Source organism: Oncorhynchus clarkii, chromosome 19, assembly GCF_045791955.1.
Source record: "Oncorhynchus clarkii lewisi isolate Uvic-CL-2024 chromosome 19, UVic_Ocla_1.0, whole genome shotgun sequence".
Classification (NCBI taxonomy): Eukaryota; Metazoa; Chordata; class Actinopteri; order Salmoniformes; family Salmonidae; genus Oncorhynchus; species Oncorhynchus clarkii.
The window spans coordinates 5406213-5427767 of NC_092165.1; the positions used below are offsets into that span (position 1 = coordinate 5406213).

The following is a 21555-nucleotide window of genomic DNA, read 5'->3' on the forward strand; positions in this document are numbered from 1 at the left end:
GATATTAAAGGACATTAAAGGATATTAAAGGATACTGGATATTAAAGGATACTGGATATTAAAGGATACTGGATATTAAAGGACATTAAAGGATACTGGACATTAAAGGATACTGGACATTAAAAGATACTGGATATTAAAGGATACTGGATATTAAAGAATATTAAAGGATATTAAAGGATACTGGATATTAAAGGACATTAAAGGATATTAAAGGATACTGGATATTAAAGGATATTAAAGGATATTAAAGGATATTAAAGGATACTGTATTAAAGGATACTGGATATTAAAGGATACTGGATATTAAAGGACATTAAAGGATATTAAAGGATATTAAAGGATACTGGATATGAAAGGATATTAAAGGATACTGGATATTAAAGGATATTAAAGAATATTAAAGGATATTAAAGGATACTGGATATTAAAGGACATTAAATGATATTAAAGGACACTGGACATTAAAGGATACTGGATATTAAAGGACATTAAAGGATATTAAAGGATACAGGACATTAAAGGATACTGGATATTAAAGGATATTAAAGGATACAGGACATTAAAGGATACTGGACATTAAAGGATACTGGACATTAAAGGACATTAAAGGATACTGGATATTAAAGGATACTGGACATTAAAGGACATTAAAGGATACTGGACATTAAAGGATATTAAAGGATACTGGACATTAAAGGATACTGGACATTAAAGGATATTAAAGGATACTGGACATTAAAGGATACTGGACATTAAAGGATATTAAAGGATACTGGATATTAAAGGATACTGGACATTAAAGGATATTAAAGGATACTGGACATTAAAGGATATTAAAGGATACTGGATATTAAAGGATACTGGACATTAAAGGATACTGGACATTAAAGGATATTAAAGGATACTGGACATTAAAGGATATTAAAGGATACTGGATATTAAAGGATACTGGACATTAAAGGATACTGGACATTAAAGGATACTGGACATTAAAGGATACTGGACATTAAAGGATACTGGACATTAAAGGATACTGGACATTAAAGGATACTGGACATTAAAGGATGCTGGATATTAAAGGACATTAAAGGACATTAAAGGATACTGGACATTAAAGGATACTGGATATTAAAGGATACAGGATATTAAAGGATACAGGATATTAAAGGATACTGGATATTAAAGGATACTGGATATTAAAGGATATTAAAGGACATTAAAGGATACTGGACATTAAAGGATACTGGATATTAAAGGACATTAAAGGACATTAAAGGATACTGGACATTAAAGGATACTGGATATTAAAGGATACATGATATTAAAGGATACTGGATATTAAAGGATACTGGATATTAAAGGATACAGGATATTAAAGGATACTGGATATTAAAGGATACTGGATATTAAAGAAAATTAAAGGATACTGGATATTAAAGAATATTAAAGGATACTGGATATTAAAGGATACTGGATATTAAAGGATACTGGATATTAAAGGATACTGGATATTAAAGGACATTAAAGGATATTAAAGGATACTGGATATGAAAGGATATTAAAGGATATTAAAGGATACTGGATATGAAAGGATATTAAAGGATACTGGATATTAAAGGATATTAAAGAATATTAAAGGATATTAAAGGATACTGGATATTAAAGGACATTAAATGATATTAAAGGATACTGGATATTAAAGGATACTGGATATTAAAGGACATTAAAGGATACTGGATATTAAAGGATACTGGATATTAAAGGATACTGGATATTAAAGAATATTAAAGGATATTAAAGGATACTGGATATTAAAGGATACTGGATATTAAAGGATACTGGATATTAAAGGATAGTGGATATTAAAGGATACTGGATATTAAAGGATATTAAAGGACATTAAAGGATACTGGATATTAAAGGATACTGGATATTAAAGGATACTGGATATTAAAGAATATTAAAGGATATTAAAGGATACTGGATATTAAAGGACATTAAAGGTTATTAAAGGATACTGGATATTAAAGGACATTAAAGGATATTAAAGGATACTGGATATTAAAGGATACTGGATATTAAAGGATACTGGATATTAAAGGACATTAAAGGATACTGGACATTAAAGGATACTGGACATTAAAAGATACTGGATATTAAAGGATACTGGATATTAAAGAATATTAAAGGATATTAAAGGATACTGGATATTAAAGGACATTAAAGGATATTAAAGGATACTGGATATTAAAGGATATTAAAGGATATTAAAGGATATTAAAGGATACTGTATTAAAGGATACTGGATATTAAAGGATACTGGATATTAAAGGACATTAAAGGATATTAAAGGATATTAAAGGATACTGGATATGAAAGGATATTAAAGGATACTGGATATTAAAGGATATTAAAGAATATTAAAGGATATTAAAGGATACTGGATATTAAAGGACATTAAATGATATTAAAGGACACTGGACATTAAAGGATACTGGATATTAAAGGACATTAAAGGATATTAAAGGATACTGGATATTAAAGGACATTAAAGGATATTAAAGGATACTGGATATTAAAGGACATTAAAGGATATTAAAGGATACTGGATATTAAAGGACATTAAATGATATTAAAGGATACTGGATATTAAAGGATACTGGATATTAAAGGATACTGGATATTAAAGGACATTAAAGGATACTGGACATTAAAGGATACTGGACATTAAAAGATACTGGATATTAAAGGATACTGGATATTAAAGAATATTAAAGGATATTAAAGGATACTGGATATTAAAGGACATTAAAGGATATTAAAGGATACTGGATATTAAAGGATATTAAAAGATGCTGGATATTAAAGGATACTGGATATTAAAGGATACTGGATATTAAAGGATATTAAAGGATACTGGATATTAAAGGACATTAAAGGATATTAAAGGATACTGGATATTAAAGGATACTGGATATTAAAGGATACTGGATATTAAAGGATACTGGATATTAAAGAATATTAAAGGATATTAAGGGATACTGGATATTAAAGGATACTGAATATTAAAGGATATTAAAGGATACTGGATATTAAAGGACATTAAAGGATATTAAAGGATACTGGATATTAAAGGATACTGGATATTAAAGGATACTGGATATTAAAGGATACTGGATATTAAAAAATATTAAAGGATATTAAGGGATACTGGATATTAAAGGACATTAAAGGATATTAAAGGATACTGGATATTAAAGGACATTAAAGGATATTAAAGGATACTGGATATTAAAGGATACTGGATATTAAAGGATACTGTATATTAAAGGATACTGGATATTAAAGGATACTGGATATTAAAGGACATGAAAGGATATTAAAGGAAATTAAAGGATACTGGATATTAAAGGACATTAAATGATATTAAAGGATACTGGATATTAAAGGACATTAAAGGATACTGGATATAAAAGGATACTGGATATTAAAGGACATTAAAGGATACTGGATATTAAAGGACATTAAAGGATATTAAAGGATACTGGATATTAAAGGATACTGGATATTAAAGGTCATTAAAGGATATTAAAGGATACTGGATATTAAAGGATACTGGATATTAAAGGATACTGGATATTAAAGGACATTAAAGGATATTAAAGGATACTGGAAATTAAAGGATACTGGATATTAAAGGATACTGGATATTAAAGAATATTAAAGGATATTAAATGATACTGGATATTAAAGGACATTAAAGGATACTGGATATTAAAGGACATTAAAGGATATTAAAGGATACTGGATATTAAAGGACATTAAAGGATATTAAAGGATACTGGATATTAAAGGACATTAAAGGATATTAAAGGATACTGGATATTAAAGGATATTAAAGGACACTGGATATTAAAGGATACTGGATATTAAAGGATACTGGATATTAAAGGACATTAAAGGATATTAAATGATACTGGATATTAAAGGATACTGGATATTAAAGGATACTGGATATTAAAGAATATCAAAGGATATTAAGGGATACTGGATATTAAAGGACATTAAAGGATATTAAAGGATACTGGATATTAAAGGACATTAAAAGATATTAAAGGATACTGGATATTAAAGGACATTAAAGGATATTAAAGGATACTGGATATTAAAGGATACTGGATATTAAAGGATACTGGATTTAAAGGACATTAAAGGACATTAAAGGATACTGGACATTAAAGGATACTGGACATTAAAATATACTGGATATTAAAGGATACTTGATATTAAAGAATATTAAAGGATACTGGATATTAAAGGACATTAAAGGATATTAAAGGATACTGGATATTAAAGGATATTAAAGGATACTGGATATTAAAGGATACTGGATATTAAAGGATACTGGATATTAAAGGATATTAAAGGATACTGGATATTAAAGGACATTAAAGGATATTAAAGGATACCGGATATTAAAGGATACTGGATATTAAAGGATACTGGATATTAAAGGATACTGGATATTAAAGGACATTAAAGGATATTAAAGAAAACTGGATATTAAAGGATACTGGATATTAAAGGATACTGGACATTAAAGGATATTAAAGGATACTGGATATTAAAGGATACTGGATATTAAAGGATACTGGATATTAAAGGATATTAAAGGATACTGGATATTAAAGGACATTAAAGGATATTAAAGGATACTGGATATTAAAGGATACTGGATATTAAAGGATACTGGATATTAAAGAATATTAAAGGATATTAAGGGATACTGGATATTAAAGGACATTAAAGGATATTAAAGGATACTGGATATTAAAGGACATTAAATTATATTAAAGGATACTGGATATTAAAGGATACTGGATATTAAAGGATACTGGATATTAAAGGATACTGGATATTAAAGGATACTGGATATTAAAGGACATGAGAGGATATTAAAGGACATGAAAGGATACTGGATATTAAAGGATACTGGATATTAAAGGATACTGGATATTAAAGGACATTAAAGGATATTAAAGGATACTGGAAATTAAAGGATACTGGACATTAAAGTATATTAAAGGATACTGGACATTAAAGGACATTAAAGGATACTGGACATTAAAGGACATTAAAGGATACTGGATATTAAAGGATATTAAAGGATATTAAAGGATACTGGATATTAAAGGATACTGGACATTAAAGGATACTGGACATTAAAGGACATTAAAGGATACTGGATATTAAATGATATTAAAGGATACTGGATATTAAAGGATACTGGACATTAAAGGATACTGGACATTAAAGGATATTAAAGGATATTCAAGGATATTAAAGGATACTGGAAATTAAATGACATTAAAGGATATTAAAGGATACTGGACATTAAAGGACATTAAAGGATACTGGATATTAAAGGATACTGGATATTAAAGGATATTAAAGGATACTGGACATTAAAGGACATTAAAGGATATTAAAGGATACTGGATATTAAAGGACATTAAAGGATACTGGATATTAAAGGATACTGGATATTAAAGGATACTGGATATTAAAGGACATTAAAGGATATTAAAGGATACTGGATATTAAAGGATACTGGACATTAAAGGATATTAAAGGATACTGGACATTAAAGGACATTAAAGGATACTGGATATTAAAGAATATTAAAGGATATTAAAGGATACTGGATATTAAAGGATAATGGACATTAAAGGACATTAAAGGATACTGGATATTAAAGAATATTAAAGGATATTAAAGGATACTGGATATTAAAGGATACTGGACATTAAAGGATACTGGACATTAAAGGACATTAAAGGATACTGGATATTAAATGATATTAAAGGATACTGGATATTAAAGGATACTGGACATTAAAGGATACTGGACATTAAAGGATATTAAAGGATATTCAAGGATATTAAAGGATACTGGAAATTAAATGACATTAAAGGATATAAAAGGATATTAAAGGATACTGGACATTAAAGGACATTAAAGGATACTGGATATTAAAGGATACTGGATATTAAAGGATATTAAAGGATACTGGACATTAAAGGACATTAAAGGATATTAAAGGATACTGGACATTAAAGTACATTAAAGGATACTGGATATTAAAGGATACTGGATATTAAAGGATATTAAAGGATACTGGATATTAAAGGATATTAAAGCATACTGGATATTAAAGGATACTGGATATTAAAGGATACTGGATATTAAAGGATACTGGACATTAAAGGATATTAAAGGATACTGGATATTAAATTATACTGGATATTAAAGGATACTGGATATTAAAGGATATTAAAGGATATTAAAGGATACTGGACATTAAAGGATATTAAAGGATACTGGACATTAAAGGACATTAAAGGATACTGGACATTAAAGGATATTAAAGGATATTAAAGGACATTAAAGGATATTAAAGGATATTAAAGGATATTAAAGGATACTGGATATTAAAGGATACTGGATATTAAAGGATATTAAAGGATACTGGACATTAAAGGATACTGGACATTAAAGGATACTGGATGTTAAAGGATACTGGATATTAAAGGATACTGGATATTAAAGGATACTGGACATTAAAGGATATTAAAGGATACTGGATATTAAAGGATACTGGATATTAAAGGATACTGGATATTAAAGGATATTAAAGGATATTAAAGGATATTAAAGGATACTGGACATTAAAGGATATTAAAGGATACTGGACATTAAAGGACATTAAAGGATACTGGACATTAAAGGATATTAAAGGATATTAAAGGACATTAAAGGATATTAAAGGATATTAAAGGATATTACAGGATACTGGATATTAAAGGATACTGGATATTAAAGGATATTAAAGGATACTGGACATTAAAGGATACTGGACATTAAAGGATACTGGATATTAAAGGATACTGGATATTAAAGGATATTAAAGGATACTGGATATTAAAGGATACTGGAATTTAAAGGATATTAAAGGATACTGGACATTAAAGGATACTGGATATTAAAGGATATTAAAGGTTATTAAAGGATATTAAAGGATACTGGATATTAAAGGATACTGGATATTAAAGGATATTAAATGATATTAAAGGATACTGGATATTAAAGGATATTAAAGGATACTGGACATTAAAGGATATTAAAGGATACTGGACATTAAAGGATACTGGATATTAAAGGATACTGGACATTAAAGGACATTAAAGGATACTGGACATTAAAGGATACTGGACATTAACGGATACTGGATATTAAAGGACATTAAAGGATACTGGACATTAAAGGATACCTGACATTAAAGGATACTGGAAATTAAAGGATACTGGACATTAAAGGACATTAAAGGATACTGGACATTAAAGGATACTGGACATTAAAGGATATTAAAGGATACTGGACATTAAAGGATACTGGACATTAAAGGACATTAAAGGATACTGGACATTAAAGGATACTGGACATTAAAGGACATTAAAGGATACTGGACATTAAAGGATACTGGATATTAAAGGATATTAAAGGATACTGGATATTAAAGGATATTAAAGGATACTGGACAATAACGGATACTGGATATTAAAGGACATTAAAGGATACTGGACATTAAAGGATACCTGACATTAAAGGATACTGGACATTAAAGGATACTGGACATTAAAGGATATTAAGGGATACTGGACATTAAAGGATACTGGACATTAAAGGATACTGGACATTAAAGGACATTAAAGGATACTGGACATTAAAGGATATTAAAGGATACTGGACGTTAAAGGATACTGGACATTAAAGGACATTAAAGGATACTGGACATTAAAGGATACTGGACATTAAAGGACATTAAAGGATACTGGACATTAAAGGATACTGGACATTAAAGGACTAGGAAAGACAGGAGAGTTTGGATTCAGCATTTTGGTTCTGAGGGTGTGTCCTGGTCAACTCCTATCTGGACCTATAACAGAACTCCTCTTCATCACGACTCCAGCCACAGTGTTGGTCAGGTCAGGTTGGTGGCTGGTGTGAATGTCTATATATACAGTAGACTGTAGGTGTGTTTTACCTCATATCTGAACCTATAACAGAGTGTCTCCTCAGCATGGCTCTGCACATAGCGTTGGTCAGGTTGGTGGCTGGTGTGAATGTCTATACATACAGTAGACTGTAGGTGTGTGTTACCTCATATCTGAACCTATAACAGAGTGTCTCCGCAGCATGGCTCTGCACATAGCGTTGGTCAGGTTGGTGGTGGGTTCTCCGTTAACAGCCAGGATAGTGTCCCCGACGCCCAGCCTCCCGTCCTGACAGACAGACCCTCCACGGACCACTGACCGGATCAACATCCCTGAGCCATCCTTCATAGCACTCACTGTCAGGCCTGTTAACACATACACACATATATACCTGTAGTAACACTCACTGTCAGGCCTGTTAACACACACACACATATATACAGTGCCTTGCGAAAGTATTCGGCCCCCTTGAACTTTGCGACCTTTTGCCACATTTCAGGCTTCAAACATAAAGATATAAAACTGTATTTTTTTGTGAAGAATCAACAACAAGTGGGACACAATCATGAAGTGGAACGACATTTATTGGATATTTCAAACTTTTTTAACAAATCAAAAACTGAAAAATTGGGCGTGCAAAATTATTCAGCCCCTTTACTTTCAGTGCAGCAAACTCTCTCCAGAAGTTCAGTGAGGATCTCTGAATGATCCAATGTTGACCTAAATGACTAATGATGATAAATACAATCCACCTGTGTGTAATCAAGTCTCCGTATAAATGCACCTGCACTGTGATAGTCTCAAGAGGTCCGTTAAAAGCGCAGAGAGCATCATGAAGAACAAGGAACACACCAGGCAGGTCCGAGATATTGTTGTGAAGAAGTTTAAAGCCGGATTTTGATACAAAAAGATTTCCCAAGCTTTAAACATCCCAAGGAGCACTGTGCAAGTGTTAATATTGAAATGGAAGGAGTATCAGACCACTGCAAATCTACCAAGACCTGGCCGTCCCTCTAAACTTTCAGCTCATACAAGGAGAAGACTGATCAGAGATGCAGCCAAGAGGCCCATGATCACTCTGGATGAACTGCAGAGATCTACAGCTGAGGTGGGAGACTCTGTCCATAGGACAACAATCAGTCGTATATTGCACAAATCTGGCCTTTATAGAAGAGTGGCAAGAAGAAAGCCATTTCTTAAAGATATCCATAAAAAGTGTTGTTTAAAGTTTGCCACAAGCCACCTGGGAGACACACCAAACATGTGGAAGAAGGTGCTCTGGTCAGATGAAACCAAAATTGAACTTTTTGGCAACAATGCAAAACGTTATGTTTGGCGTAAAAACAACACAGCTCATCAGCCTGAACACACCATCCCCACTGTCAAACATGGTGGTGGCAGCATCATGGTTTGGGCCTGCTTTTCTTCAGCAGGGACAGGGAAGATGGTTAAAATTGATGGGAAGATGGATGGAGCCAAATACAGGACCATTCTGGAAGAAAACCTGATGGAGTCTGCAAAAGACCTGAGACTGGGACAGAGATTTGTCTTCCAACAAGACAATGATCCAAAACATAAAGCAAAATCTACAATGAAATGGTTCAAAAATAAACATATCCAGGTGTTAGAATGGCCAAGTCAAAGTCCAGACCTGAATCCAATCGAGAATCTGTGGAAAGAACTGAAAACTGCTGTTCACAAATGCTCTCCATCCAACCTCACTGAGCTCGAGCTGTTTTGCAAGGAGGAATGGGAAAAATGTTCAGTCTCTCGATGTGCAAAACTGATAGAGACATACCCCAAGCGACTTACAGCTGTAATCGCAGCAAAAGGTGGCGCTACAAAGTATTATCTTAAGGGGGCTGAATAATTTTGCTCGCCCAATTTTTCAGTTTTTGATTTGTTAAAAAAGTTTGAAATATCCAATAAATGTCGTTCCACTTCATGATTGTGTCCCACTTGTTGTTGATTCTTCACAAAAAAATACAGTTTTATATCTTTATGTTTGAAGCCTGAAATGAGGCAAAAGGTCGTAAAGTTCAAGGGGGCCGAATACTTTCGCAAGGCACTGTACCTGTAGTTACACTACAACACATACCTGATGTAGTTACACTACAACACACACCTGATGTAGTTACACTACAACACACAGACATAGAGACGAACACAAACTCAGGTCATGTCATTATAGCTTTTAAAAAAGAGAGAATGTTCTCCTCAATTTACCTGGTTTTAACACAGCTGACACCTCTGATAGTGTTATTGTTTTAACACAGCTGACACCTCTGATAGTGTTATTGTTTTAACACAGCTGACACCTCTGATAGTGTTATTGTTTTAACACAGCTGACACCTCTGATAGTGTTATTGTTTTAACACAGCTGACACCTCTGATAGTGTTATTGTTTTAACACAGCTGACACCTCTGCTAGTGTTATTGTTTTAACACAGCTGACACCTCTGCTAGTGTTATTGTTTTAACACAGCTGACACCTCTGCTAGTGTTATTGTTTTAACACAGCTGACACCTCTGCTAGTGTTATTGTTTTAACACAGCTGACACCTCTGACAGTGTTATTGTTTTAACACAGCTGACACCTCTAATAGTGTTATTGTTTTAACACAGCTGACACCTCTAATAGTGTTATTGTTTTAACACAGCTGACACCTCTGATAGTGTTATTGTTTTAACACAGCTGACACCTCTGATAGTGTTATTGTTTTAACACAGCTGACACCTCTGATAGTGTTATTGTTTTAACACAGCTGACACCTCTAATAGTGTTATTGTTTTAACACAGCTGACACCTCTAATAGTGTTATTATTTTAACACAGCTGACACCTCTGATAGTGTTATTATTTTAACACAGCTGACACCTCTGATAGTGTTATTGTTTTAACACAGCTGACACCTCTGATAGTGTCAATAACAGAGGTAATGTTCTGAGTGTCCCCACAGTGGGGTTTCACCCCCAATAACAGAGGTAATGTTCTGAGTGTCCCCACAGTGGGGTTTCACCTCCAATAACAGAGGTAATGTTCTGAGTGACCCCACAGTGGGGTTTCACCCCCAATAACAGAGGTAATGTTCTGAGTGTCCCCACAGTGGGGTTTCACCCCCAATAACAGAGGTAATGTTCTGAGTGTCCCCACAGTGGGGTTTCACCCCCAATAACAGAGGTAATGTTCTGAGTGACCCCACAGTGGGGTTTCACCCCCAATAACAGAGGTAATGTTCTGAGTGTCCCCACAGTGGGGTTTCACCCCCAATAACAGAGGTAATGTTCTGAGTGTCCCCACAGTGGGGTTTCACCCCCAATAACAGAGGTAATGTTCTGAGTGACCCCACAGTGGGGTTTCACCCCCAATAACAGAGGTAATGTTCTGAGTGTCCCCACAGTGGGGTTTCACCCCCAATAACAGAGGTAATGTTCTGAGTGTCCCCACAGTGGGGTTTCACCCCCAATAACAGAGGTAATGTTCTGAGTGACCCCACAGTGGGGTTTCACCCCCAATAACAGAGGTAATGTTCTGAGTGTCCCCACAGTGGGGTTTCACCCCCAATAACAGAGGTAATGTTCTGAGTAACCCCACAGTGGGGTTTCACCCCCAATAACAGAGGTCATGTTCTGAGTGTCCCCACAGTGGGGTTTCACCCCCAATAACAGAGGTAATGTTCTGAGTGACCCCACAGTGGGGTTTCACCCCCAATAACAGAGGTAATGTTCTGAGTGTCCCCACAGTGGGGTTTCACCCCCAATAACAGAGGTAATGTTCTGAGTGACCCCACAGTGGGGTTTCACCCCCAATAACAGAGGTAATGTTCTGAGTGACCCCACAGTGGGGTTTCACCCCCAATAACAGAGGTAATGTTCTGAGTGAATTGGGCCAACTCGTTGTACAAGGACACAAACATTCCCCATCCGTCTGCGCTCACAGACAGACACACACACACACACACACACACACATCCCCCATCCGGCTGCGCTCACAGACACACACACACACACACACACACATCCCCCATCCGTCTGCAGTCACAGACATACACACACACACATACAGGGAGGAGGTGGGGAACAGGTGACTGGTGGGTTAACCCCCAACATTGAACTAATGCCAACACTGACAGACGGCTAGCGTGCACACACACACACACGCACACACACACGCACACACACACACGCACACACACGCACACACACGCAGACAGATACACACACCTCAGTGTCACAGGTACAAAAAGGGTGCTAGGAAGATTAAACAAACACAGTTGCACACAAACATGGCTTTAAGAGGCTTGCATTGGCTATCTAGTATTCAGCAAGGATAACACACACACACACACACACACACACACACACACACACACATACAACGGGAAACACAAACTTGCGGAGGAGTGCATTAGGACTACACACTAATCAGATCACATCTACACCAAGGGACCACACCAACACACTATGAGCGTACACAATTTGAAGTTAGATCAAAAATAAATGACGTTTTATGTATGTTTAAAATATATAGTTTATTGATTTTTTTAAATATTTCTTCTCTCATTACATTCAAATTACAATACAATCATAGTGCATATGGGTTACAGCCACATAGACAATCACAGTTATTGACCTCTGAGCGACGCTACAGTGAAAGGTCTGATAGGTACACGAACAGACAGCACTTTCCTTCACAGCAACTGTATATAAATATCTATATATATAAATGTATATATATATATATATATAAATGTATATAAATATATATATAAATGTATATATATATATATATATATATATATATATAAATGTATATAAATATATATATAAATGTATATAAATGTATATAAATATATATATATATAAATGTATATAAATATATATAAATGTATATAAATATATAAATGTATATAAATATATATCAATACATATCAATGTATATCAATATATTTAAATACATATAAATATATATCAATATATATATATATAAATATATAAATGTATATAAATATATATAAATGTATATATTATATAAATGTATATAAATATATATCTAAATATATATAAATGTATATAAATATATATAAATATATATCAATGTATTACAATATATATAAATACATATAAATATATATAAATATATATATAAATATATAAATATATATAAATGTATATAAATCAAAATATATATAATCTGTAAAGATAACATCGAGTAATATAATATCATATTAACTATCATGGTTTAACCGCTTATTTTTGTCTGTAGGTTTTCCTTAAGACAGACATTTCCAGTTAATAAATAGGCTAGTAAGAATCCACAAAAACCACAAAGACAGAAACAAAGAAATCAAAAAGCAGTTTCACGCATTTGTGAAGAAACCGTCTCAAACGAACCAAGAACTAAAGTGTCACGCATTTGACCTCTCACAAACAAAACAAACATGAAACAACACCCCCATGCATTCCCCAAGGCAAGAAACAAAACATCACAGACTAACAAATGTTCTCACACACACAACCGTCTCTTTTTTTTTTAGCAAACTACGCGTTAAAAACCAAACGAGACGTTCACATAAACGGTGTTCTCACATAAACGGTGTTCTCACATAAACGGTGTTCTCACAAATGTGTGTTCTAACAAACGATGGGGTCCACAAAACAAACAAAACACGAATTAGGATTCTCACAAATCTCTCACAACTTTCTCAAATGTGTTCTCACAAAAAGGTGAGTTCACAAAAAAACACATGTTCACACAAAACTGCCAAAGCCATACCATACACAGTACAGTAATAAATATATATATAGTTGTAAATGTAGAGCTTTATCTCTTTGGTGTCATTCTGAGCATCTAATGTTGGTAAGGTGTCAGGCAAGGTAATAATTATAAACACACCTTAGTGCTAAAATAACAACAATATGCTCACAACATTCTGTCGTCCCAAATGGACCAAAAATAATTCCACAAAGCATTCTAGGTCTGAATGCTCACACACAGAGTAAAGTAGCCAAACTACTGCCGAAGTCTGATACGTTCAAAAATTGATTCCGCAGTCCGGGAGCTAACTTCTCTAAAGTGATGGCAAATTAACCAAATCAATAACATGACTATAGTCCTACCATGTTGCTGACAAACCTAGAGACAAAACAGACAGGTGTCACTGGCATTCCTGTCATTACAGTGATGATGACAATGTGGCAGGTAGCCTAGTGGTTAGAGGAGGCAGGTAGCCTAGTGGTTAGAGGCGGTAGGTAGCCTAGTGGTTAGAGGAGGCAGGTAGCCTAGTGGTTAGAGGAGGCAGGTAGCCTAGTGGTTAGAGGAGGCAGGTAGCCTAGTGGTTAGAGGAGGCAGGTAGCCTAGTGGTTAGAGGAGGCAGGTAGCCTAGTGGTTAGAGGAGGCAGGTAGCCTAGTGGTTAGAGGAGGGAGGTAGCCTAGTGGTTAGAGGAGGCAGGTAGTCTAGTGGTTAGAGGAGGCATGTAGCCTAGTGGTTAGAGGAGGCAGGTAGCCTAGTGGTTAGTGGAGGCAGGTAGCCTAGTGGTTAGAGGAGGCAGGTAGCCTAGTGGTTAGAGGAGGCAGGTAGCCTAGTGGTTAGAGGAGGCAGGTAGCCTAGTGGATAGAGGAGGCAGGTAGCCTAGTGGTTAGAGGAGGCAGGTAGCCTAGTGGTTAGAGGAGGCAGGTAGCCTAGTGGTTAGAGGAGGCAGATAGCCTAGTGGTTAGAGGAGGCAGGTAGCCTAGTGGTTAGAGGAGGCAGGTAGCCTAGTGGTTAGAGGAGGCAGGTAGCCTAGTGGTTAGAGGAGGCAGATAGCCTAGTGGTTAGAGGAGGCAGGTAGCCTAGTGGTTAGAGGAGACAGGTAGCCTAGTGGTTAGAGGCGGTAGGTAGCCTAGTGGTTAGAGGAGGCAGGTAGCCTAGTGGTTAGAGGAGGCAGGTAGCCTAGTGGTTAGAGGAGGCAGGTAGCCTGGTGGTTAGAGGAGACAGGTAGCCTGGTGATTAGAGGAGGCAGGTAGCCTAGTGGTTAGAGGAGGCAGGTAGCCTAGTGGTTAGAGGAGGCAGGTAGCCTAGTGGTTAGAGGAGGCAGGTAGCCTAGTGGTTAGAGGAGGCAGGTAGCCTAGTGGTTAGAGGAGGCAGGTAGCCTGGTGGTTAGAGGAGGCAGGTAGCCTAGTGGTTAGAGGAGGCAGGTAGCCTAGTGGTTAGAGGAGGCAGGTAGCTTAGTGGTTAGAGGAGGCGGGTAGCCTAGTGGTTAGAGGAGGCAGGTAGCCTAGTGGTTAGAGGAGGCAGGTAGCCTAGTGGATAGAGGAGGCAGGTAGCCTAGTGGTTAGAGGAGGCAGGTAGCCTAGTGGTTAGAGGAGGCAGGTAGCCTAGTGGTTAGAGGAGGCAGATAGCCTAGTGGTTAGAGGAGGCAGGTAGCCTAGTGGTTAGAGGAGGCAGGTAGCCTAGTGGTTAGAGGAGGCAGGTAGCCTAGTGGTTAGAGGAGGCAGGTAGCCTAGTGGTTAGAGGAGGCAGGTAGCCTAGTGGTTAGAGGAGACAGGTAGCCTAGTGGTTAGAGGCGGTAGGTAGCCTAGTGGTTAGAGGAGGCAGGTAGCCTAGTGGTTAGAGGAGGCAGGTAGCCTAGTGGTTAGAGGAGGCAGGTAGCCTGGTGGTTAGAGGAGACAGGTAGCCTGGTGATTAGAGGAGGCAGGTAGCCTAGTGGTTAGAGGAGGCAGGTAGCCTAGTGGTTAGAGGAGGCAGGTAGCCTAGTGGTTAGAGGAGGCAGGTAGCCTAGTGGTTAGAGGAGGCAGGTAGCCTAGTGGTTAGAGGAGGCAGGTAGCCTGGTGGTTAGAGGAGGCAGGTAGCCTAGTGGTTAGAGGAGGCAGGTAGCCTAGTGGTTAGAGGAGGCAGGTAGCTTAGTGGTTAGAGGAGGCGGGTAGCCTAGTGGATAGAGGAGGCAGGTAGCCTAGTGGTTAGAGGAGGCAGGTAGTCTAGTGGTTAGAGGAGGCATGTAGCCTAGTGGTTAGAGGAGGCAGGTAGCCTAGTGGTTAGAGGAGGCAGGTAGCCTAGTGGTTAGAGGGGGCAGGTAGCCTAGTGGTTAGAGGAGGCAGGTAGCCTAGTGGTTAGAGGAGGGAGGTAGCCTAGTGGTTAGAGGAGGCAGGTAGTCTAGTGGTTAGAGGAGGCATGTAGCCTAGTGGTTAGAGGAGGCAGGTAGCCTAGTGGTTAGAGGAGGCAGGTAGCCTAGTGGTTAGAGGAGGCAGGTAGCCTAGTGGTTAGAGGAGGCAGGTAGCTTAGTGGTTAGAGGAGGCGGGTAGCCTAGTGGATAGAGGAGGCAGGTAGCCTAGTGGTTAGAGGAGGCAGGTAGTCTAGTGGTTAGAGGAGGCATGTAGCCTAGTGGTTAGAGGAGGCAGGTAGCCTAGTGGTTAGAGGAGGCAGGTAGCCTAGTGGTTAGAGGGGGCAGGTAGCCTAGTGGTTAGAGGAGGCAGGTAGCCTAGTGGTTAGAGGAGGCAGGTAGCCTAGTGGATAGAGGAGGCAGGTAGCCTAGTGGTTAGAGGAGGCAGGTAGCCTAGTGGTTAGAGGAGGCAGGTAGCCTAGTGGTTAGAGGAGGCAGATAGCCTAGTGGTTAGAGGAGGCAGGTAGCCTAGTGGTTAGAGGAGACAGGTAGCCTAGTGGTTAGAGGCGGTAGGTAGCCTAGTGGTTAGAGGAGGCAGGTAGCCTAGTGGTTAGAGGAGGCAGGTAGCCTAGTGGTTAGAGGAGGCAGGTAGCCTGGTGGTTAGAGGAGACAGGTAGCCTGGTGGTTAGAGGAGGCAGGTAGCCTAGTGGTTAGAGGAGGCAGGTAGCCTAGTGGTTAGAGGAGGCAGGTAGCCTAGTGGTTAGAGGAGGCATGTAGCCTAGTGGTTAGAGGAGGCAGGTAGCCTAGTGGTTAGAGGAGGCAGGTAGCCTAGTGGTTAGAGGAGGCATGTAGCCTAGTGGTTAGAGGAGGCAGGTAGCCTAGTGGTTAGAGGAGACAGGTAGCCTGGTGGTTAGAGGAGGCAGGTAGCCTAGTGGTTACAGGAGGCAGGTAGCCTAGTGGTTAGAGGAGGCAGGTAGCCTAGTGGTTCGAGGAGGCAGGTAGCCTGGTGGTTAGAGGAGACAGGTAGCCTGGTGGTTAGAGGAGGCAGGTAGCCTAGTGGTTAGAGGAGGCAGGTAGCCTAGTGGTTAGAGGAGGCATGTAGCCTAGTGGTTAGAGGAGGCATGTAGCCTAGTGGTTAGAGGAGGCAGGTAGCCTAGTGGTTAGAGGAGGCAGGTAGCCTAGTGGTTAGAGGAGGCAGGTAGCCTAGTGGTTAGAGGAGGCAGATAGCCTAGTGGTTAGAGGAGGCAGGTAGCCTAGTGGTTAGAGGAGACAGGTAGCCTAGTGGTTAGAGGCGGTAGGTAGCCTAGTGGTTAGAGGAGGCAGGTAGCCTAGTGGTTAGAGGAGGCAGGTAGCCTAGTGGTTAGAGGAGGCAGGTAGCCTGGTGGTTAGAGGAGATAGGTAGCCTGGTGGTTAGTGGAGGCAGGTAGCCTAGTTAAATAAAGGTTCAGTTCTCTCTCTCTTTCACAGTAATCAACATGGGTTTTCTTATTAACAGAGGTCCACTCCCTCTTTCACAGTGAACAACATGGGTTTTCTAATTAACAGAGGTCCACTCTCTCTTTCACAGTCAACAACATGGGTTTTCTTATTAACAGAGGTCCACTCTCTCTTTCACAGTCAACAACATGGGTTTTCTAATTAACAGAGGTCCACTCTCTCTTTCACAGTCAACAACATGGGTTTTCTTAACAGAGGTCCACTCTCTCTTTCACAGTCAACAACATGGGTTTTCTTATTAACAGAGGTCCACTCTCTCTTTCACAGTCAACAACATGGGTTTTCTAATTAACAGAGGTCCACTCTCTCTTTCACAGTCAACAACATGGGTTTTCTTATTAACAGAGGTCCACTCTCTCTTTCACAGTCAACAACATGGGTTTTCTTATTAACAGAGGTCCACTCTCTCTTTCACAGTCAACAACATGGGTTTTCTATGGTGCCATTAATAAAAAGTGCAAGTCAACTTTCTTCCTCTCTCTCTCTTTCTCTCACGTTTTCAACTTGATTGATTGAATTCAATACGACTTTATAAATTCAATAAGCCCTTTTAACAGATATTCCCTTTTTAAGAAACACCAGTGTTCACCTCATCTCCTGAAAAAATCTTTGACTTCCCTCGATTATCAGCTTCTCCTCCTCTCCGCCCAGTATCGCCGTGCCGACGACGTACACACACAGACACCCCGCCACAATGAAAAACACCGATAACATACCAAGGCTACGGTTGCCCCTGACAACAGTGATTGTCCTCTCAAAATGGCTGCCGAAAGAAGGGGGCGGGGCCAGGAGCTTATCGCCGTCCTCCATGTTGCCGCTGGAACAATGACGCAGAGATTTCTCGTCCTGAGAAAGATAACAGAAAATAAAGGGATGAATCAATCAATCAATCAAAGGAAGGATGGATGAATGAACTGATGGATGACTGGACAAAAAGAAGGATAAACGGATGAATGAAGGGCGTGAGACAGTAGCCTAACTGTTTGTGTCCAATGTATCGCTGTCCATTTGTAGCAGGTCTACAAGCTTTTCAGAACAGTTAGGGACGTCAAGAGAGCTTCTGTGTTGTACTTAGAACAGGTGTACGGTAGAGGTAGCATGCTTGGTGCCCATAATCAACACCGGGAACCTTAACATTTCAGAGAAGCATTGGCTGATTCAGTGTAATTTAAGTGAAAGTCGAAACACAAAAAACCTGCTGAGTGATTTAATGTCGGACAGTGAATGATTATAACGTCCTCACAATGAAGAAGACACTAGGCACTAGCACTTTCTCTGAGCCTAGCCCGATGACACTGATCCAGCTGGCCCGATGACACTGATCCAGCTGGCCCGATGACACTGATCCAGCTGGCCCGATGACACTGATCCAGCTGGCCCAATGACACTGATCCAGCTGGCCCGATGACACTGATCCAGCTGGCCCGATGACACTGATCCAGCTGGCCCGATGACACTGATCCAGCTGGCCCGATGACACTGATCCAGCTGGCCCGATGACACTGATCCAGCTGGCCCGATGACACTGATCCAGCTGGCCCGATGACACTGATCCAGCTGGCCCGATGACACTGATCCAGCTGGCCCGATGACACTGATCCAGCTGGCCCAATGACACTGATCCAGCTGGCCCAATGACACTGATCCAGCTGGCCCAATGACACCGATCCAGCTGGCCCAATGACAATGATCCAGCTGGCCCAATGACACCGATCCAGCTGGCCCAATGACACCGATCCAGCTGGCCCAATGGCACCGATCCAGCTGGCCCAATGACACTGATCCAGCTGGCCCAATGACACCGATCCAGCTGGCCCAATGACAATGATCCAGCTGGCCCAATGACACTGATCCAGCTGGCCCAATGACACCGATCCAGCTGGCCCAATGACACCGATCCAGCTGGCCCAATGACACTGATCCAGCTGGCCCAATGACACCGATCCAGCTGGCCCAATGACAATGATCCAGCTCGCCCAATGACACTGATCCAGCTGGCCCAATGACACCGATCCAGCTGGCCCAATGACACCGATCCAGCTGGCCCAATGACACTGATCCAGCTGGCCCAATGACACCGATCCAGCTGGCCCAATGACACCGATCCAGCTGGCCCAATGACACTGATCCAGCTGGCCCAATGACTATAAACAGGAAATAAACTAAGCTATAGACGGAACAGTGTTGTATCTACAGGTCAGTACGATACAGGAACCTATAGAGGATACAGTGTTGTATTTACAGGTCAGTACGATACAGGAACCTATAGAGGGAACAGTGTTGTATCTACAGGTCAGTACAGGAACCTATAGAGGGAACAGTGTTGTATCTACAGGTCAGTATGATACAGGAACCTATAGAGGGAACAGTGTTGTATCTACAGGTCAGTACGATACAGGAACCTATAGAGGGAACAGTGTTGTATTTACAGGTCAGTACGATACAGGAACCTATAGAGGGAACAGTGTTGTATCTACAGGTCAGTACAGGAACCTATAGAGGGAACAGTGTTGTATCTACAGGTCAGTACGATACAGGAACCTATAGAGGGAACAGTGTTGTATCTACAGGTCAGTATGATACAGGAACCTATAGAGGGAACAGTGTTGTATCTACAGGTCAGTATAATACAGGAACCTATAGAGGGAACAGTGTTGTATCTACAGGACGATACAGGAACCTATAGAGGGAACAGTGTTGTATCTACAGGTCAGTACAGGAACCTATAGAGGGAACAGTGTTGTATCTACAGGTCAGTACGATACAGGAACCTATAGAGGGAACAGTGTTGTATCTACAGGACGATACAGGAACCTATAGAGGGAACAGTGTTGTATCTACAGGATGATACAGGAACCTATAGAGGGAACAGTGTTGTATTTACAGGTCAGTATGATACAGGAACCTATAGAGGGAACAGTGTTGTATCTACAGGTCAGTACGATACAGGAACCTATAGAGGGAAGAGTGTTGTATCTACAGGACGATACAGGAACCTATAGAGGGAACAGTGTTGTATTTACAGGTCAGTACAGGAACCTATAGAGGGAACAGTGTTGTATCTACAGGTCAGTATGATTCAGGAACCTATAGAGGGAACAGTGTTGTATCTACAGGTCAGTATGATTCAGGAACCTATAGAGGGAACAGTGTTGTATCTACAGGTCAGTACAGGAACCTATAGAGGGAACAGTGTTGTATCTACAGGTCAGTATGATTCAGGAACCTATAGAGGGAACAGTGTTGTATCTACAGGTCAGTATGATTCAGGAACCTATAGAGGGAACAGTGTTGTATCTACAGGTCAGTACAGGAACCTATAGAGGGAACAGTGTTGTATTTACAGGTCAGTACAGGAACCTATAGAGGGAACAGTGTTGTATCTACAGGTCAGTATGATTCAGGAACCTATAGAGGGAACAGTGTTGTATCTACAGGTCAGTATGATTCAGGAACCTATAGAGGGAACAGTGTTGTATCTACAGGTCAGTACAGGAACCTATAGAGGGAACAGTGTTGTATCTACAGGTCAGTATAATACAGGAACCTATAGAGGGAACAGTGTTGTATCTACAGGTCAGTATGATACAGGAACCTATAGAGGGAACAGTGTTGTATCTACAGGTCAGGACGATACAGGAACCTATAGAGGGAACAGTGTTGTATCTACAGGTCAGTATGATACAGGAACCTATAGAGGGAACAGTGTTGTATCTACAGGTCAGTACGATACAGGAACCGAGTATGGCAGAATGTGAACACCATTTACTGAAGTACAAACAATTTGGAATAGGCCACTTCTCTAAGGGTTGGGAGGATAAAAACATACCCTAGGTTGACTAGTTCCTATTCACACACTTGACTCATATCTTTCCATTTGTTTGACCTGAACAGGTACTATAGCAAACAGTAAGGTGAGCTG

General features: G+C 39.2%; 1 protein-coding gene across 1 annotated transcript in view; it reads right to left on the reverse strand.

Moving 5' to 3' along the window:
- Window positions 1-21555, reverse strand: part of LOC139375515 (multiple PDZ domain protein-like) — a 108160-nt gene that overhangs the window by 34818 nt on the left and 51787 nt on the right. The window contains exons 18-19 of the mRNA XM_071117348.1: window positions 18350-18479; window positions 8224-8422 (exon numbers count right to left, since the gene is read on the reverse strand). Of these exons, the coding sequence (XP_070973449.1) occupies window positions 8224-8422; window positions 18350-18479 (329 nt within the window). The remainder of the gene's footprint in view (window positions 1-8223; window positions 8423-18349; window positions 18480-21555) is intronic.